The sequence below is a fragment of the Fonsecaea monophora genome (genome assembly GCF_001642475.1).
Source record: "Fonsecaea monophora strain CBS 269.37 chromosome Unknown Scaff26, whole genome shotgun sequence".
Lineage (NCBI taxonomy): Eukaryota > Fungi > Ascomycota > Eurotiomycetes > Chaetothyriales > Herpotrichiellaceae > Fonsecaea > Fonsecaea monophora.
The window spans coordinates 315,594-338,939 of NW_019173957.1; the positions used below are offsets into that span (position 1 = coordinate 315,594).

At 52.3% G+C, this 23,346-nt stretch overlaps 7 protein-coding genes across 7 annotated transcripts; 5 read left to right on the forward strand and 2 right to left on the reverse strand.

The window, feature by feature from the left end:
* Positions 1-947: 947 nt before the first annotated feature.
* AYO21_04627 (hypothetical protein) lies at positions 948-2,755 on the forward strand (the record flags this gene model as incomplete). Its single annotated transcript, XM_022654599.1, has 3 exons — positions 948-1,035; positions 1,210-2,482; positions 2,548-2,755. The coding sequence occupies 3 exons, from the start codon at positions 948-950 to the stop codon at positions 2,753-2,755; spliced, it is 1,569 nt and encodes a 522-aa protein (XP_022513199.1).
* Positions 2,756-3,606: 851 nt separating this feature from the next.
* AYO21_04628 (hypothetical protein) lies at positions 3,607-5,966 on the forward strand (the record flags this gene model as incomplete). Its single annotated transcript, XM_022654600.1, has 10 exons — positions 3,607-3,987; positions 4,040-4,141; positions 4,206-4,250; positions 4,302-4,318; positions 4,368-4,470; positions 4,534-4,923; positions 5,007-5,133; positions 5,210-5,329; positions 5,454-5,645; positions 5,803-5,966. 10 exons carry the CDS (start codon positions 3,607-3,609, stop codon positions 5,964-5,966), a joined length of 1,641 nt encoding a protein of 546 aa, XP_022513200.1.
* A 358-nt stretch (positions 5,967-6,324) lies between these two features.
* AYO21_04629 (hypothetical protein) lies at positions 6,325-7,935 on the reverse strand (the record flags this gene model as incomplete). Its single annotated transcript, XM_022654601.1, has 2 exons — positions 6,325-7,721; positions 7,791-7,935. The coding sequence occupies 2 exons, from the start codon at positions 7,933-7,935 to the stop codon at positions 6,325-6,327; spliced, it is 1,542 nt and encodes a 513-aa protein (XP_022513201.1).
* Positions 7,936-8,793: 858 nt separating this feature from the next.
* Positions 8,794-9,411, forward strand: AYO21_04630 (hypothetical protein; the record flags this gene model as incomplete). Its single annotated transcript, XM_022654602.1, has 1 exon — positions 8,794-9,411. One exon carries the CDS (start codon positions 8,794-8,796, stop codon positions 9,409-9,411), a length of 618 nt encoding a protein of 205 aa, XP_022513202.1.
* Positions 9,412-10,682: 1,271 nt separating this feature from the next.
* On the forward strand, positions 10,683-11,946 carry AYO21_04631 (hypothetical protein; the record flags this gene model as incomplete). Its single annotated transcript, XM_022654603.1, has 3 exons — positions 10,683-10,790; positions 11,061-11,311; positions 11,457-11,946. The coding sequence occupies 3 exons, from the start codon at positions 10,683-10,685 to the stop codon at positions 11,944-11,946; spliced, it is 849 nt and encodes a 282-aa protein (XP_022513203.1).
* A 699-nt stretch (positions 11,947-12,645) lies between these two features.
* AYO21_04632 (hypothetical protein) lies at positions 12,646-15,164 on the reverse strand (the record flags this gene model as incomplete). The annotated part of the gene is made up of 5 exons (XM_022654604.1): positions 12,646-12,738; positions 12,793-14,325; positions 14,378-14,967; positions 15,029-15,091; positions 15,143-15,164. 5 exons carry the CDS (start codon positions 15,162-15,164, stop codon positions 12,646-12,648), a joined length of 2,301 nt encoding a protein of 766 aa, XP_022513204.1.
* Positions 15,165-19,196: 4,032 nt separating this feature from the next.
* Positions 19,197-22,142, forward strand: AYO21_04633 (hypothetical protein; the record flags this gene model as incomplete). Its single annotated transcript, XM_022654605.1, has 1 exon — positions 19,197-22,142. One exon carries the CDS (start codon positions 19,197-19,199, stop codon positions 22,140-22,142), a length of 2,946 nt encoding a protein of 981 aa, XP_022513205.1.
* Positions 22,143-23,346: the final 1,204 nt, after the last annotated feature.

The following is a 23,346-nucleotide window of genomic DNA, read 5'->3' on the forward strand; positions in this document are numbered from 1 at the left end:
GGGGTGTAGAGGACCAATCAGTCAGGGCTATTTCAAGCCTCAGCTGCTGGTCGGCGTCCACCGGTCCCCTCCTAAGGTCTGGGCACCTTTTCCACTTTCTCACACTCGCACCGTGCCACACGTGCCCAATAATCGGTCCCCCTCCAACTCCCGCCGGGTGTCGATGTTGTTGGCCATTTTCTCGATCCAGTCACCATTTCCAGATCTCGATATCCCTTGACATCGCTCACACCTTGCGCGCTACTGTGGCGAACAAAATCTTACTGTCTTGCCTGCTTTCCTCCGACCACCAATCACTCCCCCGGGTTCGTTCCAACAGGGAAGATGGAGGTGTTCGTTGTTGCTGCCCCAGGCCCATGGTCTACTGTATCCACAAGCCTGGCTCTCACCAAAGCCCTCGATATTCTCTCGTATCCTCATTAGCCGCTGCAACTGACATGCCTCTTTGGTTCCTGACAGCTGTGCGGGTCATCACTTTGGATCTCGAATGGGAGTGCACGCTGCCCTGTTCTACCATACCTCGGGTTGAAATCTGCTCAAAGTCAACGACGTCGTTGACTCCTTGACTTGACCATTTCGTCGAATCTTCCTCTACAGTTGATAACTTCTTGTCATCTACGCCGAAACGGTCTTGTGCAGGGTAGCCCTCCTCAGATTCACCTCACCTACGACATAAAGCTGGACTATCGCCTATCTACCTCCTCCGAAACCCAAGTCTAGGCTCCTCTATATCACCTGTCTCGCGTCACTGTGGTGACAGATATCCAAAACGTCATTGGTCTTCTCGAGAAGAGGTATCAATCTAGCGACAAAGTTCGAATGTCAAGGCCAGTGGCGCAGATGCGACGAGATTATACATATGGATCATACTTGTAGCTTCTTTTGACTGGCTCAAAAGCAATTGAAAGAGTAGGGGTTTACAAATCAACACTTGACTCTCCGCGCAGATGAGTGATGGACCGCAGTCGGCGACGACACCCCTGGACGGGTTCGACGCGCACAGCAACGCACGGGATATTGTCAGGCTGTTCCAGTGTACCCAGTGCTCCCTACCACTTCACGAACCTATGACCTTGCCATGTGGTAACACGCTTTGTCGACCATGTCTCCCATCACTATACAAAAGGGAAAACATTACATATCCTACTGTGGAAGGTCGATCTGAGGGGTTCTTATGTCCATTTGATGGCTGTGGCTCGGAACATTCAGTTGGAGATTGCGCGGTCGATGTGACATTGAAGAAGATCGGGCATCTCGTGAATGCCTTCATATCAAACTACGTGGCAGAAAGTCTTGAGATTCCTCTCCTGCTAGAAGAAAGGTTGAATAGTTCCGGACCCGACGACACTTCCACCGAAGCCACACCGCACTCACACGTCATTTCAGGTGGCCGGATTGCAGCGACATATATGTTCGCAGATATGGGGGAGCTGAATTACCACTCCACCGTTTCGTACACCACTGTCAACACCCACACCGCTGAAGCCGTGCGAGCTGCTGATGTGACGGTATTGGAAAAGCTACAGGAAGCCATCCGACCCGAACTCGAATGTCAGGTCTGCTACCAGATCATGTTGGACCCTTTGACTACCTCGTGTGGCCATACTTTCTGCAGAAGGTGCTTCTGCCGAGCCATGGACCATACCAACCATTGCCCAATGTGTCGTCGTCTACTGCCACTGGTCCACTCCCAACAGACAACACCCAACAATAAGAGGGTCGCACGTTTGATACAGCATCTGTTTCCTGATCTCCTGGTGGCGAGGAAGGCCCTTGCCGCACAAGAAGACATGGTTGATGAAGAGACCCAACTACCACTCTTCCCGTGCACGTTGGTCTATCCCCAGATGCCGACGTTTCTGCATATTTTCGAACCCCGATACAGGTTAATGGTCAGGCGCGTCCTCGAAAACGGCACGCGCAAGTTTGGAATGCTGGCATATAAGCCACACAGCGAATACCAACAAGGTGGCCCTCATTGGCAGGAGTATGGGACAGTCTTGTTCGTCGAACGAGTAGAAATGTTGGCCGATGGTCGGAGTCTCCTAGAAACAAGAGGTTTGTATAAATTTCGGGTCGTCGAAACCGGGATGGTCGACGGCTATCTCACTGGTCGAATTCAACGCTATGATGACATCAGCGTCCACGAGGAGGAGGCGATAGAGGCGCGGGAGACGGGTATGCCAATACAGCCCGATCAAGATGACCTTGTGCGACTCCATCACTCGTCGACACAGCAACTCTTAGATTATGGACTAGAATTTGTTCGCCAAGCTCAAGCACGTTCAGCACGATGGCTACACCAAAGGGTCCTTGCCGCTTACGGACAACCACCAGAAGATGCTGCAACGTTCCCTTACTGGCTCGCAAGTGTTCTACCGATCGCCGAGACGGAGAAGTATGCCCTGCTGCCGGCTGCGGGCGTGAGGGAACGCTTGAAAATTACGGCCGAATGGATATACCGACTTGAGCAAGCGCGGTGGTAAGTTCCGCATTTCTTCTCCCCTCCACGCTGAGCCCACCTTGCCTGACATGGTATGTCTGAAGTGAGTACGAAGCAGAGCTAGCTGCAAAAGTGCGAGAGCAGCAAGATCGACATCAGCAGGAAACTCGTGATGCTGTCGCACCTACTCCGCCCGCGCAGCTCGAGCCTCGCTCTGTGACCACACGAGGGCCTGAGCTTGCCGAGCCTGAAGCACATGAGCTCGAGACTTCCGGGGCTGAAGCTGAATCGACTGAGCTCCCTGAAAGTTAAACCTCAGTGGCAGATCTGCTGCGACCAAATAATTTTTCAGGCAGGGAAAGGCGCTAGAAGGGAGCTGGTCTCGTACCCTTACTTATAAGCGCTTCTCAGGCACTGTCACAGACATGCTCATTTATACCAGAGAAACATATGAAAACTGACTTCTTCCACTTTGGACAGGCATCAAACATCCTCCTGCATTGTCTTATGACTGGCCGTTGTCGTGGGCTCTGTGGCCCTAGCTCTATTCTTGTGCATACCTTTTTTTTGCCGTTTCGTTTCATCCATTTCTGATATGAATGAAAGAGTTCAGTGGCCGGGCTATGAGGGTAGCCTTTCCAAGGCGTCGCTGATCACGAGTTGCATGATTCTTATGGGCCTCAGGGTCGTGATACCCCTTTTTCTTGTTCCATTCGGACGACCTCTTCGCGCTGGATTGTTCTAGATGCGCGCGGCATAGCGATGTTTGGGGCTATAGATGAAGAAAGAAAAGAATCTTTCATAAGCGCACAATATTACGTGAAAGAAGTGCTAGGATATACTTTCAAATTGGGCTCACATGATAACGAAAATAATTGCACCATTTACGTTGCTTGCCATTGCTTCGACTACATGCAAGAGGTATACTTGTAGTTCTAGTTGATAGTGTATACATGTCTTTGGTGGCTAGGCTGTTTATGGACTAGTCTGCATTTTAAGGTCAATCCTCGCCTTGAAATAGACTAGCGTATTTAGACTGTTAGGACTTTCTGGTTGGAATAAGGTAATTTTAACCAATCATTGTGTTTCAACCATTACTCTTGGAATCTGAACCTCCACAACGAAAGCGCAACCCCAGGCCCCTCCAACCACAGCCTCACGTCATGGACTCCCACGTCAGGCGCCTAGACCGATCCAGCGTTTTCAGCCTTGTTGCTCTCTTTGCGGCAGTCCTTCTGGGCGTACGATGGTATTCATGGGCCGATCCGGAAGCATCAACTACCGTGAAACTGGGCGCCGCGGGGTTCAATCCGCTGACCGCAGACTTGAAAGAGTTACAAGACGCACTTGACAAGGGAACTCTGCACAGTGTTGATCTTGTACGGCTGTACACAGATCATATCCAGAGACACGATGGTCACCTGAAGGCCATGATCAGGTTCAAGCCCTTGCAGAGTGTCCTCAGGGCTGCGGAGATCCTCGACACAGAGAGATCTCAAGGCAAAATCCGCGGACCTTTGCATGGCATTCCCATTGTCATCAAGGTAGGGGTTTTGTGAACACTTTCAAATGATGCTGCTCTGACCACTCTCCCAGGACAACATTGACACTCACCCTGACCTTGGTTTTCAGACGACTGCCGGGAGCTACGCGCTCGTGGATTCCTGGCCGGAGAAGAACGCCAAAATCGTCGACCTGGTACAGTTTTGCGTTTTGATGTCATATATACACAGCAAACAACACTTGCTAATAAGCATTTTAGCTGATCGCTGCCGGAGTTATCATCCTCGGCAAGACGAACCTGAGTGTATGTGAAGTCCTCCGGCGACAATGTTCTCAACTAATTGACCTTATCTAGGAATTGTCAAACTACAAGTCCGTGCTGCCATGAGGGCTTGTTGCATCCGCGCTGACCCCGGCACAGAGGCGAAAATATAACCAGTGGCTACTCTGCCGTCGGGGGACAAGTCAAGTCGGCCTACGTACGGGCGACGAGTGATCCAGACGACAGCAAAGACAGCCATGGTGTGAGTTTTTGTCTGTTTAGAAAAGAAGTCACAAAGTGGACTCTTTGATGACACCCTGAACAGAACCCTTCTGGATCTTCTGCCGGCTCCGCGGTCGCAGTCTCTGCAGGCTACAGTCCCTTCTCCATTGGCACCGAGACCGACGGCTCACTCGTTCTGCCAGCGGGTAGAGCCGCCCTGTATACCATCAAGCCCACAATCAGCCTCGTGCCACAGGCTGGGATCGTCCCTATCTCGGCAAACTTCGACTCGGCGGGTCCCATGACCAAGACCCCCTATGACCTGGCGGTACTGCTCGACGCCATTGTCGACCCTGAGCGGAGACCTGCGAAAAGCTACACGTCTGCATTGACAGGTAGCTGGAGTGACATTTCGGTCGCGACGTTGGATCCCGAAGTGTGGAGCTTGCCGGAGTCGTGGTTACGGCCCGTTGAAAGTGCCACACGACAAATGGTTTGTTTTCTTTTTCCCTTATATCAGGCCCTCAATGTTTGTGTGTGTTTGTGTGTCGAAAATCGCTAATCAACAAGTGACAGACCACCGAGATCCGTCAGGCGTACGCCAAGATTGAAACACTGGCCAAATCCTACGCAGGCAATGTTCCCCTAATCGGCCCTCAGGCTTTCCAGAGAAATGGACAAAACAGCGAGACTGTGGTCACCGGTGAGAGTCTGATCTGATTTATGAAAATGAGATTTTTGACCGTCAAAGACTAAACGACACTTTTCTTCTCCTACAGCTGCCGACTTTGTCAAGGCCATCAACGCCTACCTCCAAACTCGAGTCAACTCGACGGTGCGGAGCCTAGGGGATCTCATAGACTTCAATGAGCGACACGCCGACTTGGAACTTACTCCAGGTAAGTACCAAATACTAAGAAAGACCAGAGAGTAGAGCAGACATGGCTCAACTCTGTTCCCTTTTTCTTTCTTGCCCTCAACTCAAAATAACTGATGCCGAACCCAAAAAAAAAACAAAAATAGATTCTCCGAACCAGGAACGTCTTCTAAGAGCGTACCGCCAATCCCTCACGGAAGAGGAGTATGACGCGCACTGGAACCATCTCCGACAGGTGGCCAGAGACAGGGGCATCGATCACATTCTCGACACGTACCAGGTCGATGTGATCATGGCGCCGGCGGATAGTCTTTTGATATCCTACGCGGCTTGTAGTGGTACGTACAATACGTTGCGTTTGTTGTGTACACATGCACATGAACCCACGATGGATATGGCCATGCACCACTCCTCCCTCCCTCCCTCCCCCCCTTTTCCGGGCATCTACATATATGTACGAGCTGAACTCTCCCTCATTTATTTCTCGAAACCCAGGCTACCCAATCGCCACACTCCCCCTCTCGTACTTGTCCTACAACGGCCGTCCGTTTGGCCTCTCGGTCCTGGCCCGCGCGAACCAGGAAGCCGTGCTGATCAAGGTCCAAAGCGCGTGGGAGGCCACGTTTGGGCCGAGGCGCCCGCCTGGGGGGTTGGAATGACATGGGTACATGATCAAGACTCAAGACCCTCTTGAGGTATAGGTGGATAGAGGTAGAGGTATGGGTAGAGAGAAATGATGGGAGTTCTGTGGGAGTCAAGTCCAAGGCGAATGAAGCGGGTTAAACCTCACGTGGTGTTGGGGAGGGCGGATTACATGAATTAGACGGATAGATATGTGTGAGGCTAGCAGTGACAGCGCTGTGCTGTGCTGTGGTGATGTCGACGCTGATGCTGATGCGGAATAGATTTAGACAGATAGTTAAAGACATTAACTACTAGATATGGCATTATTATCTTCGCTTGCTCCAGTTCCAGAGACAGTGTCCGTCCGAATACAACGTTGTAAGTAGTACTCTATCAATCGACTTGCAGATCGCAAAAGGTCACGCGGCAGCCATCCTGCGACGACGTCAAGAAGACTCCCACAATCGGCCCCGTAAAGTCCAGACCGACCAGGTCCATCGTGTCAAAAGCGTCGAATTGTATCCTGTCATCGTCACCAGCCGTGCTGAACGAGAATGTATACGAGTCTTCCCGGCACTCCAGTCGCAGCTCGATAGCTTTGTCTGCTACGTCCGTGGCGCACGACTTTCGAGTTCGGCGACAGATTTGTTTTGGCGTGTTCACGACTTCAAGAACCATCTCGCCCGTCTCGAGGTCGAGGTAAGTCCGGGCATAGCGGAACTCGTCCTTGTACACTGCAAGGCCGGTTTTGCCAATGAAGCCGCGTGGTGGTGCGAGGAGTGTCGCGGAAGATTGTCCTGCGAGCATCCTCTGTCGCTTGCCCACAAAGGATACTTGGCCGCGGGTGTCAGAAAGGTCGGCGTCGCTGGATGTTAGCTGGATAGTCTTCCCATCAGACGAGATATTATGTCTGGCGAGATCCACGTCACGGATATAGCAAAAGTCCACAAGTGGCTCGGAGCTCAGAGCACTCGGCTCGCGCACTTTGCGACCGTATACGGCCTCCGGATCCATCTTAACGGGTTCCAAAGTCGGCCATTCACCCTCGGGCCACGCACCCGGAGTAATAAACGTTTCACGGCCCAGGATAAATCTCCTTTTCGGGTCCTTTCGTACTGCGAGACAGAAACACCACCACTGGCCCTGCTTATCGCAGAATAGATCGCAGTGTCCCGTGTGCTGGATGTATTCGTCCGTGCCTCGTGCAGTTAGTATCGGATTGTGGGGATTGGGTTCGTACGGCCCATAGAGATGTTTGCTTCGAGCGACGGTGATCATGTGGTCTTCAAAAGTGCCACCTTCGGAAATGACCAGGTACCACCAGCCGTCTTTTCGATAGATGTGCGGACCTTCTGGCCAGTCACCACCGGTACCTTCCCAGATCAATGTCTCGCTGCTGAGCTTTGCACCAGACTTGACGTCAATCTCGAACAACTTGATGGTTGTCCCTGGGCCAGGGGCGGCGGAGCCATGCACATACGCCCTTCCTTGGTCGTCCCAGACAAGACTGGTGTCGATCCCGTCGAAATCGAAAAAGACAGGATCACTCCAGTTATGTGAGTAAATGTCAGTCGTCGTTACGATGAAGTTCTGGGTCCTGTCACCCTTGTCTTCTTCGGTGCCCCGGACCACGTTTGTACAAATAACATAGAAGGTCCCATCGTGATGGCGTATAGTTGGCGCATAAAGGCCGCCTGTAGCTGACATGACCTCTCCCGAATCGCCAGCTGGGCTATGTTTGGTGTCAGAGGCTTGGAGGCTGAGCTGTTCGTGGCGATTGAACGCGTTTGCTGTTGGAGAGATACATCAGACCTCACACCGCACGAGAGAATGCTCGCAGGAAACTCGACGAAGCTTACTTATGTGTCTCCATGAGACCAGGTCTGTTGATGCGTAGACCGGGAGGCCTGGAAATATATGGAAGCTAGAGTTCACGAGGAAGAATGTGTCGCCGACGAGAACAATGGAGGGGTCCGGCGCGAAGCCTGGGATGATTGGATTCATTGTTGAGAGTCGTGTGTCGTTGCAGTCCGGCATTGAAAGCCTAGCTACAGAGCAGGCATAACAACCTCTAGGCTTATACCGGTCTTGTAGCCTTGTCCCCCTCTAGGAGGTGGCCTTCTTTTGTTTTGATTGTTGAGGGTTAGTAGAACATTCGAAAGTTTCAATCCCATCTACTAGTTTTTCGAGCAAGGTACTGTATCCTTTGTATATCTCTGCAACCTCAACCACCGGCTTGGCCTCATTGTCGCGTCCTTCGAGTAGAGTTTCAATCGTCGCAATTCAGGCTGAATGATAGCAGACTTATCCATACCTGCCGCTCATTGGAGAGTCGGAATTGGAGAGAGCCAGTCTTGACCTGCATCGAGAGACTAGAGGTTCGTCTCGTCTGGAGTGATTTCATTGAGATCGGCTTCAAGCTGTTCTCCTTTCCAGAACCAATGTTCATAACTGCAACAGCGAACAAAATAGGCCATTCGCGCTGAATAGATCGGACAAGAGGTTGGACTGCTGGTTGTTGACTTGGGATCGCGTCCCAGTAACTCCTGGAACGAGAGATCCTGAGAGCCCCACTCATCCTTCCTCAACACCTGACAAGATCCTGAAGTTCACCGTCTTCCAAATTATGTGCTCCGTGGAAGGTCTTGACATTGAAAGCAGTAACTGTCAAGAGCCGTGCCAAATGGTGGTCTTGGTAAAACGGCGGGTTCTGGAGCCCGAAAGCGGATGAATGTTTTGCTTCTCCAACTGAACTGATGTCATCAGCTGCGCCATGAATTTACTGCTCGCTGCGTCTTTCACCTTGTGTTTCCTCTCTATTGGGTCCTGATACAACCAATACCTCACAAACGAAACCGCAATATGAAGCATGATATCTTCTGCTCTTCTCGTCTCTGGGGATCAATCGCTCGGGACATTCGAGGCTTGTCTCTGCTGGAGGTCCAGTGTTCTCCTACAAGACCGGCAGCCCTCGCTCAATTGTTCAGCACAAGCGCACCTCTCTCACACAAGAACCGTGTTTTTACACCCTTCCGGACGCCACCGCAGTTCCACGATGCCCTTCGCCTCATTTCCGCCAACAACACCCTGATGCTGGCCCTCTTTACCACTTCCACATGCACACCCTGCAGAACGATAACACCCCTGCTGAGGTCACTCGTCGAAACTCGATCACCGTCGCCAGAAGATAAATACTCGTCTCTCGCCTTTGCAGAGGTTGAACTGGACTCTCCAGACATGAGCAACGGCAATATGATGGATTTGGGGGTAGAATATGGAGTCAGAAGCATGCCTACTTTAATGGGCTTCGGAGGGCGCAGAGCTGAAAGAGTTACCGACCGACTCGTCGATACGAGAATGATGGGCGACGAGAAAGCAATGGCGAAGTGGATCGACGATGAGATGAAAAAGGGAGATTCATTTCCAAGCTCGAATCAAAGTGGGGGCGGAGGATTCCTGAGCAAGATTTTCGGATCTTGACACAGCAGAGCCTCACTTCTGGAACGGAGCTTTGGAGCACTACTCATGAGCTGAGTATCAACTTCGCCATCCGCTTGAACAAGGAGCTCTTCGATGGCCTCCGTTCAGGTATACTGCTACAGGACTTTGACAATCCAACCAGTCGTCGAGACGACAACCCGAGAAAACTGATGGTGCTCTCAGGGGAATGACTCGCAGTCGCACGCTCTCCCCGACCGTGTACTGCATGCAGAGAGATGGGAGATACCAGTCAGTCCGCGATGATTTCACATGGTCAAATGGCTAGCACCTGGGACTCCTCAAGCGATATTTGACAATGATTCGCAGATGCGTCAGCAACCTCGTGTTTCGTCTTAACAAAGACCACCGCGCGAGTATCCGCAACCGGCAGTTGCCTCTCTGAAGCCTGCTGTTCTCGTGTTTGAGAGGTGGGACAATCCACCGGCAGACAGGACGGTGTTGTTACCGATTCACCACAATCATACGTATATATAGCGGCTATCTGCAGCCTAGAATAAAGAACCAACCATGCATCATCTCCGATCGGGTATGCCCTTCAAGCAGAAAAATGCTTTCGTCTCTCCTGTCGTCGAGCTGACTGCGTGACTGCTAATATGGTGTTCGATGCCAGGGAATTGGTGCTAGTAGACGCCAAATGCGGGACGAACCTAGCGCTGAACATCGTCGCTGCTCTATTGGTAGGATCGAGGGCTTCGGACAAAGCGGCAAGGTGCACGTCGCTAGAATGGCATCCTTGGGCCTGATTGAGGCGCATCGACATCCCCAAAGGCGCGAAACTTGCCGGCTCAGTCATTGGACAATGCAACAATGACGAAGAACCTCGCTCGGAGTTTTCAGAGACATGAGCAGAGAATCTGATCACCTTCGTTCTCTTGCGGATGTTAGGAGGCCAGAGCTTACGCCAATCCTCCGATTTCCGGCCCTTTTTCTGGTCATCGAATTCAACTGAGTGAGACTCGTATTGAGAGGTGTAGATATAATAAGGACCGAGCAGATAGAAGAAGAATTATCAAGCTTTGCGCAAGGTTTGATTTGTTCGAGTGACCCAGCAGAAGAGCAGTAAGATCCGCAGGATTTATTTTCTGTATTAAAAGAAATCCTCTCCTCCGTCCTCGGGGATAATAATTTGCCAAACTTTTTTTTATAAAAAGCCGGCTCTTCATTCCATCTCCGCATCTGCTACCAACAAACTTATCAATAAGGCTCAGGACTTTCCGAAACTACCAAACCCAATACATAGGAAAGAAAACATGTCGACCCCATCGTCCCCGACAAAGGAACAATGGGATGAATTGTGCAGGGACGTCAAGGAGTCGTTGCTCGAAGAGGTGGGGGATGAGAGCTGGTATATCATTATTGTGAGTTTAACCCGTCCACTCGAGAGGAGAGATTAGAGGGAGGGCGATTCAGGAGGAAGGAAAACAAGAAAGAAAAGAAAGAGATAGGAGGGGAGAGACAGAGGTCATGTTGATTCGACATCCCGAGCGAGAGCGTGATACCTCAACCCTGTCCTTATGCTGGCGAGAGAGAGAGAGGGGGGGGGGGGGGGATTCCTCCATCCCAACACCTCTATTCCACCCCACTCCCCTCCCAAAAAGGAATTCTCTCTAATGCGCGACATCATCCAGGCCACCGTCCTCACGGTCTCGCCACGACCCCAACTCCTCGCCGACTTCTGGACGCACGTCACCGCGCACGAGACGGCCTTCTCGACGCCGGAAGCGCAGTCCCGCCTCTCCGACAGACTGCGCGACGTGCTCCTCAAACAGATCGTCCTGATCGGGGCGCCGCAGGTCCTCTCGGCGTTAATACCCCTCGCGCAGCGGCAGACCGAGGGGAAGGGAGAGGCAGAACGCGGCGAGTTGGAGCTGGAGCAGTGGTGCGTTGGCCTCATCAATCCCTCCGAGTCATAGGTTTCCTGCCATTCCTTTCCCTTCTCTTCTATTCCCTTGCTCCGGACTAGCATTCAACGTGGAAGTGCTAACCACCGTCCCGGAATTCCGGGCTCTGTGTAAGTGGTACAGGTCGAACCTGACGCTCCCATCGCTGCACGCGCAGGGCGTCAAGGCCATCACCTCGATCTACGGGACGCTGTGGCCGCGGATCTTTTCGACTTTCGGCCCGCACCGCGCACAGGTCGGCATCCACGAGATCGCCATCGTCTACGGCCTGTACCTGGGCGACTTCTCGACCCTGACGCCGCTGGAGACGGAGCTGGTCGCGTTCACCTGTATCACGTGCCAAGGCCTGCGGGGCCCGAGCCTCTGGCACGTCCGCGGCCTGGGGAGGGTGCTGGGCGCGCGCGGCGCCGACGACGAAACGCCCCGGATGAGGCGCGTCAAGGACGTCGTCCGCGGGGTCAAGGTCGCGGCCGCGCGGTGCGTCGAGTTCTGTGGGCCCGAGATGGTCAGGCGCAGCGGCTTAGATGCTAGCGATGGCGGGCTGGGGTGGCCGAATGTCGGCGATGTAGGGAGGGAGTTGGGCGGATGGGGCGACGACGATGCCGACGACTGAGACGCTAAACAACGGGGGTCAAGGAGGGATGCTAGTGGAAGACTAGAAACGAACCCGGGAGAGTACGAAAAAGGGGGTAGATATAGGCAGGCCAGACGAGAGTATTGCCAACAAATCAATCAATCAACCAACCAACCCAGTAGAATGATGAGGGAATCACTTCCAAGCATCTAAAGAACACAAGAGTCCCCCAAAGATCCCTGTTTTCTCGTGAACTGTGTGACTTGTGGCATCGAGACACACATCACACCATGGTAATATAGTACAGTTAACTTGGCTTGACAAGAATTATGGTTCTACATGGATTCATTTTCCTTGCGGTCGGGACCACATCGCTCATAGCGATATCGGGGGAAATCAAGGTGGCTGGTCGATTGAGAGAGAGGATTGATAGTCAATCGTCTGCTGAAAAAAGACACGTTCTTGATCTTCGTTCGAATATCGGGAGCAGTACCGCATTCATAGGAGCGTCAGTCTCATAACGGTGGCGTTGAGGCAGATATCCTACGCCCTGCTTTCAATCCTGGCACAAGGACAGACGGCGGCAGAATGGCTGTCACCCATCTGCATCAGTGAACCACTAACAATCCATTGCTGAACGGGCGCCGTGACCGAATGTTGTGACCTGACGATTTGGCGAGCCATTGCTGGTGGTCATATTGAGCGCTTTGGTGCATCTATTCGTCCGTCTGCGCCAAACTAGGCAGCGAGACCTCTTTTCTCGGATTCCGAGAAGAAGATGAGCATTCGCCAGAGCTTGCGGACAAGCACTTCGGCTTCTTCATCCAGAGCCTGTCGCCGAGTCAGTTATCTCCAATGAGCACATGAAAGTCACAGAGCACTTACCCCCTCCAGTTCTCCGACCAAGTCTTGCGGCTTCCCCCTGGATCTGAGAGCATCGACGACCACGTCCACCAGCATTTGTTCTTGCACACCGAGATACTCCACGATCTTCTTCTCCACGAAAGGTTTCAGGCGCTCTTCAATGATACTCTCGTCCACAAACTCCCACTTGACATCCCATGTCCACAGCCCGTCCTTATCATTAGGGATATCAGCTGCGAGCTGGCGAGCCGCTTGGGCGCGCTCTTCTTCTGACATGCCGGCAGTGGTCGAGGCGTCGTATTCGATAGGTATGAGCGTTCTGCGCGTGCCAGCCTTGGATTCCTCCTCTTCGTCCTCGAGAAGACCCTCCACGTCTGCAACGGTGCGTTTCGATACCTGGGACGCACTTTGCGCTGCTGCTTTCTGCGCTGCAGCCCCCAGAGATAGCTTGAAGCGGGCAGGTTCACGGCGCGAAGGCTGGGCGCGGTCCTCCTCTTGTCTATCCTGTTCTCTGTTGAGCATTTCTCGTTCCTGTCGACTGAGGAAATCGTCTGCCATGGCATCCACCCGCTCACGTTGATGTAATTCGCGGGCCCGCTCTCGCTGTTCGGCTGCACGATCTGCCTCGTCGTTTGCCATCTCACGCTGGCGAAAGCTTGCTCGGTTCCGGATCCACATGCTTCGGTCAGCATAGTACTCCTCGGTTCTACGAGAAGCCTCGGTGTCGTCGTTCCAGTCGTGTAATCGTTTGCGCATTGCTTCCTTTTCCTCCTCCAGGCGACCAGCGTCGTCCTTTTCGCGTTTCTTTACGCGTTCCACGGCTTCCGTCCGTGATCTCTCCCTGTTCAACCACCGACGCTCCTGATCCAGGAATTGTTTCTCAAGTTCTGCATCTCTTCTCTCCTTGCGTCGTCTTTCGAGCTCTTCATCGCTAGCATCAGTATCGTCGTCTTCAAATGCAGAGGCGCCGCTAATTGTTGTTCCATTAAACACAACACCTTTCTGATATTCTCTTGGTATTTGCACACCAAAGCCCTTTGGCCCAGCAGGTGCTCCTCTCGGACCAATCGGGATACCGTTTGTGCCAGCCGGTCCTACAGGCGCTGAAGGAGGTGGGGATGCGAGACGGTTGAAACGATCACCGTTCATCATGCGATTCCGTTCCTGTTGTTCGATCTCTTCTTCGCGTTTCATGCGCTCCAGGTCACGGCGGTTGCTCCGATCTCGGAATGCTGCGATTTCCTTTGCCACGGTCTCACGCATTTCTGCTGGAATGTCGGATAATTCATCATCAATGGCAATGGGAATGGTGACCACATCTCCGGTCGCATTCTCTGCATTTGCTCCATCCGTCATGCTGACGTCGCCCTCTCGGTCAATACTCGACATTTCGTCCTTCTGTGCTTGAACTGTGGGATTGCAAAGATCTTTGAGGACGGCGTCCAGGGCACTGCGAGCATGATCAAGTCGCATTTCCACTTGCTCCGTATCCCTCCCACCTTGGGATTCTTGCCACTGTTCGATGTAGCTTCGTGAGTTTTCATCGGCGACAATCTGCATTCCCGTTAGTACAACAGCTCTCCAATTGTGCCTTCGCGTTACGTACCACCAACTTTGACATCTCAACCTCGACATCCTCGTTGTCCTTCACCTCAGCTGGAATCTGCCGTTTGACGGGAACCTCAATATCCCTTAGTACTTCTATGGCAGTACTGAGACTTTCGGGGTCTTCGTACTCTGCAAAACCAAACTTGCAAGGCTTGCCGTCGGCATCCGTGGCTCGGACCCATCTCCGTAGACTTCCTGCCGAGTTCAATATCCGTTCGATACCTTCATCTCCTCCAGCCCCTTCGGTGATGCCGCCGACGTAGATTGTCTTGATGATCTCTTCCTTCGTTGGTGGCTGGATCTGGGTGATCCGGTCTCTCTCTCCACGGAAATCCGAGCCCTGTCCCGCGCCTAGGCCAGGTCTCCGTCCGCCTCTTTCCCGATCCTCACGACCACCGGGGGTGTCGGGCTTGGAGGGACCAGAGGTTCCCAGGCGAATCACGGGTGCGGAGAAGTTGATATTTGGCATATTGGGAGGGGGTTGAAAGGTAGGCGGGAAGGAGCCAGGTCTGACTGGTTGGTGAGCCTCTTGCTGCTGAATTCCAGGGGGAGCACCCATGCCTGGGGCTGCCATACCAGGAGGAGGACCTGCGCACAAAATGGTCAGTACTCTAGCCACGCTTGTTCTGGGGACTCGAGGGCGATTTACCCATTCCAGGTGGTGCACCGGGGAAAGCTGTATAGTCTCCCGGCGCGCCATATTGCCCCGATGCTGTCCACATGTCAGTATTTGTTTGTGCGACAGACAATTGCGCGGACTAACCTTGGTAAGGCGGGTTGTACATTTTTCTGTCGGAGATCAACTCTTCCTCCTCGGACGATCAATCAAGAGGCGCGCAGTTCTGTTCGGTTAACCCGTAACTTGGGCAAAGTACGTGTAGGATACTTGCATCAGAGCACTCGAGTGCGCCTGGCAGAGCTCTGGGGAAGGGGTTCTAGGCGGGATGTTCGTTTGTTCACTTGCGAGCACCGGAAATTCAAACGACTGCGACAAGATGTTTTCGGGAACCGGAATTACTATTAATCCGAGAGCACGCGCACCCGTACTCGCATCAGTATGACAGTATAAAACTTACCTCGTCAACTGTGATCTTTTTCGACCGTCATTAATGTCGCTGTGAATGTCCTTCGCAGAACTCTGGCGAGAATCTGTCAACGAAAGTCGTGCTCAGCCCATTTTCGGTGCCCAGACGATTCGCCGGAAGGACAAGTAACCATGGCGCAGTCATTTTATTCACTTTCTTCAAGTATTCAGGTCCTCCTTTGTCAGGCTATTCTTTCTATCTTCATTCCTCTTAAGACTGATTTTTGGAAGTCTCTGTTGGTATGTAAAAAAGTACCGCTTCAAGAGAGGTCCTTGAGATGGGTACAGCGATCCAGAAGTTGACCTATTCTCATTGCTTCCCTCAGATTACGCAGCAAGGATTACCAACACGAAGGAGGTAATTTTGGTGACAACGGTATTCCTCTACTAGATCACCCCCCTCTGTCGACACTTCTCATCCAGACACTGACGTCAAATGGACGACCCTGATGTGCTGAAAAAGACCATATAAAAAAAATCTACCAGCCAAGATGGGATTGGTGTCCATGTGAATCCATCGGACGAGGTAGAAATACGGATCTTGGAATGTGTCGACACAGTGGTGGTTATTTGGAGCTGAGTCCTAGAAAGGCGAAACCAAGGAGAAGCAAGGGCAGTGCTCTCATGTTACCTGATGTAAGGAGTAGACATCGCCACGGGATGACATTCACCATGCCCCATCAAAGTGAACATGCCAAGATCGTCTTGACCATTACTAGTGGACGAGCCTCTTGTCTTGTTACTCCCATTTCAGTATATCTGCATTTTTACTGACGAATCAAACATAGGCCGTGGCTAGACACCGGGTCGTCATGAACCACTCATCGCCATAGTGCGTCTATGAGACACTTGGTCAATAAATGTCGATGTGGAAACCTCCAGCACTACCATACTTTTGCGACTTTCCCCCTTCCTAGCACTTCAGACATAGAAAGTGCTACTTCTGTACTTGTGGACCGATCTTCCAAAGTTGCTCGAATCGGGGATTATATTGTCGTCGAATATGGCCCACAGACAGGGATTTGTATCCAAGGAGGACTCAATATGGTCTTCGTCAACCAAAATCTCACCACCCCGTGTACGAAGAGAAGGGCAACGCCTATTTACTTATGCAATACGTCGTCGCCGGACAGCTGCTTCATAAGCTCTGGCTGAATCTTCAACCTCGTGAGCGTCAGCTAATTCTGAGCCAGCTGAGAATAGTGCTCGACGAAATGAGATCTCTCCCACCGCCCTCGTCTGTGCTTCTGACCTCTTTGTTGGGTTTCTTTGTGTGAATGCATTGATATTGACAGAACAAATGGCTTGTCCTGTCTTCATCTCACATCCTGCAATGCCCACGGAAGAACACGGTCAGACCATCGTCGTTTGTCAGGGTAGGCTCGACATACACTGCAAAGACAGCCTTTGAAACTAGTATTTGGACTTGTTCGATGGATTTCCAGAGGTGGTTTCTGAGGAGATCGTGAAACAGGGTAGGAAGTCGGGTCAGTAAGTCTACTCTTTCACGCTGCGGTTGGCTCCGCATAGTGGCCTGAGCCACAAGCATGAATCTACAGGAGAGCACAGCTGGAGCGCCAGAGATTGCAAGTCATGGTATCAACGCAAGATGAGCTTCGTCTGCCAAGGGGTAACCACTGCCGAGAATCAAAACGTCTGCTAGGACGGGCCGGATACAGCGAGTCCAGGACAGCTGACTGCAGGATGGCCCTGACAACTGGCATGTGAAATTTGTCCTTGAGAGAGAGATAGATGCTCCTATCTTTGGGAGTGTGGTGGCTGCTTGCAGGCATAATGGGCCATCAGGGGGTGTCGCCAGGTGTCGCTACAGCGGGGAGTGACATCCGGAGCATCTCACAGCCAATGAAGGCCCCTATACAACCATGTAGCCTCGACTTCTGTCGTGTGAAAAGGCCTGCATCTGAGAAGATGGCGAGGCTGGTACTCGTAATGGCCCACGGGCGTCCCAGCGAATGAGTGCACCATCCCGTTAGAATCACCCTAAGTGACGATCACTCGTCATTAGCACCTCAGCTGCACTGTTTGCGGAGTACTCTGGACATGTCAAGACGATTGGCCTCTTTCATCCTCTTGTCGGTAGGTAATTTTCAGTGGGAACCAACCAGGAGAAGTGCCCCCCTACCCCAAAGGGCTTACCGCGAGGCAAGAATTGCAGGCTCATGCACAAAGTCAGGCCCCGGATGAGTGGGAGATGCAAGGCCTGGAATCTTTGAAAAGGGACTGGGTTGCTACGGTAGGGTGGTATTGACAGTCTCATTCGCAATCCTCATCCTTGGACTTGGGATCGAGGTCGCTATCTGACCTGTCGACCTGGCTCTTTTGCCCTTTTCTGGGGTACTTATTCCTTCCCAGGCGGCTGTAAACAATGGTTCCTGTCTCGGTCTCGGCTGATCCGTCTCCTCTTGTGGCATTGTGCAGGATGAGGCACTCTTTGACAGCATTTCCCCATGAACTAGGTAAAGCCCTTGTCGTGGGGGCCAGTTGACGCCTTCCACTATTGACAGGCCAAACATCAACTGTCCCGCAGCGAGGCAAGTTATTCTCTCATCCTGGATTAGGCGGACCGCAGGAGGACAGGGGGAGCAGGTTTAGGGCACCTGGGTGCCACTCAGTGGTAGGCCTAGGTAGGTAGCTGAGGGCAGGCTCATTTGTTCGCCCGTAGAGAGTTACGACTAAAAGGGTTTCCGGACCCTCCCCCACAACTCGGTAACTCCCATGAGCTAGTAGTTAGGATTCGCAGGAAGTTTGCCATGGATATTGCTTTTGCTGTCGGGGGACTGTGGTGGCGCCCAAAACAAGGAGGTCAGTTGGACATCGGTCGGTCGGCTGAGGGCACCCCGTTGAGCTCTCTGCAAGTAATCTGTCCAAGAAGAGTCAGTACTCCTTACTGTACCCATCAGAGACTAGCCACTTACCATATACCCATTCCCCCTCAGGATTGATGGGCAGATTAATATGGAGAAACCTACCGAGACAAGAGCCGTGGCAGTTGTCAAGTCAAGAGTGATTCGGGGGGGGCAATGCGGAGCCCTGGGGCCGTCGCAGGCTGAACAGGGCTTGTGTTCCGCTCATTAGTCGACCAACTAATGGGCAATAACCTTGATGATTATTGCATGTCACTATACCACAACAAGCTGGCCAGGCACCATCTCAGCCCACCCGAGCCCATGTCATCCATCAGAATCATGGCTTGGACGCATCCCAAGACACCCGGAAAAACCGATTTCTCGAGCTTTCGACCTCCTCCCAAAGCCCCCGCTTTCCGCCTTGAGCCATCCTTTTCTCCATCCTCGTCGCCTCCAGCTCATCAAATCCCTACCCAAGGTCACACAGCCAGAAAGCACAAATCCTCATCGAGAAATCCCGCCCTGCTCTGAGACCTCCGGAGCGTTCCACCTTTCGTAATTCCCAAGAGCTAGTGGCGGTCTGAAGCGGATTGCGGCTCGCCATTCGCCCTGCCGTCCTTCCCCAGGTCACACCGTGCCCACCTACAACGCAACAAGTTCGCATCCTTGCGTCTGCTGAGCTGTGGTGGTCATCGAGCTGTGGGCTGTTGGTGGAGAAAGAGTTGGCTCTGGCCTCTGGTCCCGATCTGTGCAACTCCGCTTCTTGCGATGCGACAACTGAACCTCGCCGTTTAATCCTCTCCCCATCTTCCACCGACGACACAGACTATGTTTCTTTCTCGCCATAACCTTGATCGTCATTCCCTATGGCTACAGTCGTCTCCGATCGTGCAGTTCATGCTGGCACCTCAACCGGTTCGGGGTACTCCAAAACTTCACGCCGACAGTACCAAGCATGTGATCAGTGCCGCAAGAGCAGAAGAGCATGCGACGCGGGCGCCTTGAGAGTGGTCAATTTCCCATTTCGTGAGAACGATCAACTCGACCCGTCTGCATCGACATGTGAAGCCTGCTCAAACTGTGCAAGAACGAGCAAGACATGTACATTCGACTGGCTCCGAACGCTTCCTCTTCAAGGTTTGCCAAAAGGCGTGAAGAGAAAGTTGGAATCGACCGGTCTTCCCGAATGCATTACCAAACCGGCAACATTGCCAGAGATCAACCCTCAAACTACATATTCTAACGGCTATTCATCTTTTGCGGATGCCATTAGCTATCCACCACTCGCGCCAAACTCCCAGACCTTCAACAACACTACTCAGAGTGGGATTACTGAGCCCTACGATTCAACTTATGTTAGGAACTTCGACTTCACGAAAGGTTCGGCGGTGTCTGGGTTGCTTTACCCTGGAGATCTGCACCGTAGCCTAAATGCACCTTCGATTGCTCCAATGCCAAATGGCACGGCGGCCCCCGTACTGCCTGTTGTCAGCGATGCTCCCCTCTCGAATCACTCCTCTTCAGGAGAAAACGCAACCCACGATCGATGGAATGGCCTGGGGCTCATTCGTCACGACTCGTCGTCTACCTCACCTGCTTCCAACTCTAACTACTCCAGCAATACAACTTCCAAGAACGAGTCGTCTCCGAGTCTGACTTCTTTCAGTTCCGAGACTAGCTGCGAAGACGAAGCTGCCCAATCTGATTCATTGCAACCACGCAACAAACGTACGAGAAACACCCACGATTATCGCTACTCGACCTCGACTGATCAGGGTTCGCCCGAAAGCACGCGACCGAAGGCACCACCGAATGGCTCGGCGCTTTCATCAAATGGCATTCGGCAAACCACAGCTCCTCTGTCGACTCGTCAACTTCATTTCGCCGATGCAGCAATGAAGTCGATGATTGCAAGTGGCTTACTACGCATCTACCATGATAGCTTTGAGAACTCCTTGTCGTGTTGGGTGACGGAGAAGAATTGTCCGTACGAGACTGAGCTTCAAGACCTCATACCATACGCCAGCCCTGCCTCGACAGCCGAAGAAGCCGCACTTCGTCTGGGCGACAACCGAATCTTCTCGCGCGTCTCGCGTCTGGATTCCGCCTTCTCACTTTTGAGGGGACGCGAGTTGTCCGCCATGGAGAACCGTGCCGCGACGAAGGCTCTTAATGCTGCTATCATGGCGTTTGCCAGCCAGTGGTCCCACGGCTCCCATAATTCGTTCTGGAAAAGCAAGGAAGGCATGTCGCAAATGAAGGCATGCCAAACCCACATGACGGGCTTGTTCTCGCGATCAGGACAGTCCAACGAGCCGATGCTGTCTAGTGAATGCGAACGAATTATCCAAAAGACCCTCTGGCACGAGGCGAAAACCGCCATCCAGTCCAGCTCCGAAATCGACTCTTTCAAGGTGATCCTTGCGTATATGATCTTCGCCCTTACCCAGAGACCGATCGACGGAAAACCAGACACGCAGACTTCACCGGCAGACTCTTCGACAAACAGCCGTCGAGGCTCGGAGAACTCCTCCCTTTATGAACCTTTCACGCAATGCGCAGATCCTGCCATGGGCACAATAGTCAACGAAGAGTGGAATCCCTTTTACGCAAGCGATCTCGAGGCACTGGCGTCCCCACCCATCTATCTCGAAACGGCAGTTCGAAACTTATTCTCGTGGAGGCGCAAGATTGAGCGCTACCGGAGGCTGCGATCGAAAGCGAACGGTGACTGCGGGCATGGATCTATGGGCGCTCTCGCCCTCAAGGACCACCAGACGTTCAACCTCCTGTTTTGGCTCGGCGTCATGTGCGATACGACTTCATCAGCTATTAGCAGACGTCCATTGGTGATTCCGGATGAGGACTGCGCCATGATTCGGGAAGATAATGACGACTTTGGAGGCGACTGTCATGACGATCACGAGGAGTATTTCTCCTTCCATAAAAGCCCCGACCACGATAAACGCGCTCTGTGGGGAGACTACCTCCTGAACTTCAAGTGGGCAGGCCCCCGAAAAACACAGCCACGGTGGCCCTGCAAGTTTGATGAGGCGGCTCTGGTGCTTCAGGAAGCGATCCCGGTCAAAGTCCTCATGTTTCGCAAAGTGGCGCAGCTACAGACGTTGGCATTCCGTAGGACCTCACCTCAGGAACTCGAAAAGTGCATCCAGGAGGCTCTCGAGGTCTACAAACAGTGGAATACAACATACGGCCCGTTCATGAACGACTGTGTCGGCCAACACAACTCCCTCGAACCGCATGTACAATCATGGTACGTCATTTTAGACGGGCACTGGCACTACGGATGCCTGCTGCTGGCAGATACGATCGCTCAGATCGACCGTGAAGAGAAGACGATGGAGCCTCAACGTAGGCTACGAACTACCTGCCACCTGATCACAGAGCTGCGGCATGATAATGCTTGCGCAATCGCAAAAATTGCAAAGGCATCGCTGTCCGAACACAAACCGTCTGTGCGTGACAACTCGGAATTCCACTTTGTTTGCAACGGCAGCGCCATTCTCACCGAGCCCTGGACAGACATTCTTGTCCGCGCAATGGGGAGCGCTTGCAAAGTTTTCATCACCTGGCTGCTGGGTTGGGATAATCCTGCGAACCCGAATTACAAATGGATTCATGCGCACACAGACTACCAGGGTCTCTACGACCAAGCAGAGGCGTGTATCCAAGGTATGACGCTACTGGGTCGAAAATCCGACGCGGCAAATTACACAGCAGAAACGTTCTGGGCGAGGTTAAACCAGGTCTGCTCGAGCCGACGGTCTTCGGCTGAGTTGTTCCAAGATTAACACCCAGAATCCAGTCCTTTTTGACGATCCACCTGAAAGAAGGATGGAGGCCGTGTATATATGCTTCCTCGTCGTCGACTCCTGCGCTAAGGTTGATGTCTATCTGGCTAGCTTGTGCATGTACACGGTGAAAACAACTCCTAAGGGAGACCTCATGAGATAGAAATCTCTGGGTTTGCCTATATGTTTTGAGTCTGCGCTTGTTGCTTCTTTATTTATTTCACAACATAGCTGTGATGATGTTGGAAACACTGCTTCAACATTGATCTTGGATCGGTCGAACTATTTTAGGCCATAGCAGGCCAGAAGGGGGCTTGGGTCAGAGGATATACCCGAGCAAAATTAAGGAGGAAAGCGATCTGTGGTGGCTCGACAAGGCTGGTCAACACTCCCGGAGAATGGCACGATGTTGCTACACGACATACCGATACTGTTCGCGAGCAGAACAGGAATAGGGCTGTCCACATATGCCGGTGAAAGTTAGGAAGGCAGGGGGGCTAGAAGCCAGAAGTCAACCAGCCAGCGGTCATCCGCCCGATCGACATGTAACGGCCGGAAATGAAGGGATGGAAATTGGGGGAAACAGGGAAACAGAGCAGGGACAGCCGCAAGCAGGACAAAGCGGAAGGGAATGTGGGAATGAATGGGGTTGGAAAAGTTTGGATACCCGGAGACGCATCTGGCCATTTTGCAAGGCGAGGGCTATTTTTCTCCATGTCACGATATGATGAACATATTTTTTTGTAGTTTGCTGTTTGCTGTTATTTCTCTCTCGGATCTGTCTGGGACAGTCATTTTTCGACGGGACTGTCCTCTTTTTTGGATTACTTCTGGGCTCTCAGTCAGGGACGAAAGCGAGCAGCTGGCTGCGCCGCGGGGGGCTTATGTAGGGGGCTTCGAGGAGGGGGGAAGAGAGAGAGAGAGAAAGTACTTCTTTCCTGGCTATGATTATGGTAAACAAACCGTACACAGACAGAGAGTATGTATTTCTTGCACACACACACACACACACACACACACACACACACACACACACAAACACACACACACACAACCACACACAAAAACACACACACAAACACAAACCAACAACACACAAAAACACACAAAAAACAAACTACGCATCTAAACACGAGCTACACACGAACCGTCACATACACGAAGTGTAATAACAGTCACACTGAATCAATCAAAAAACAACAAA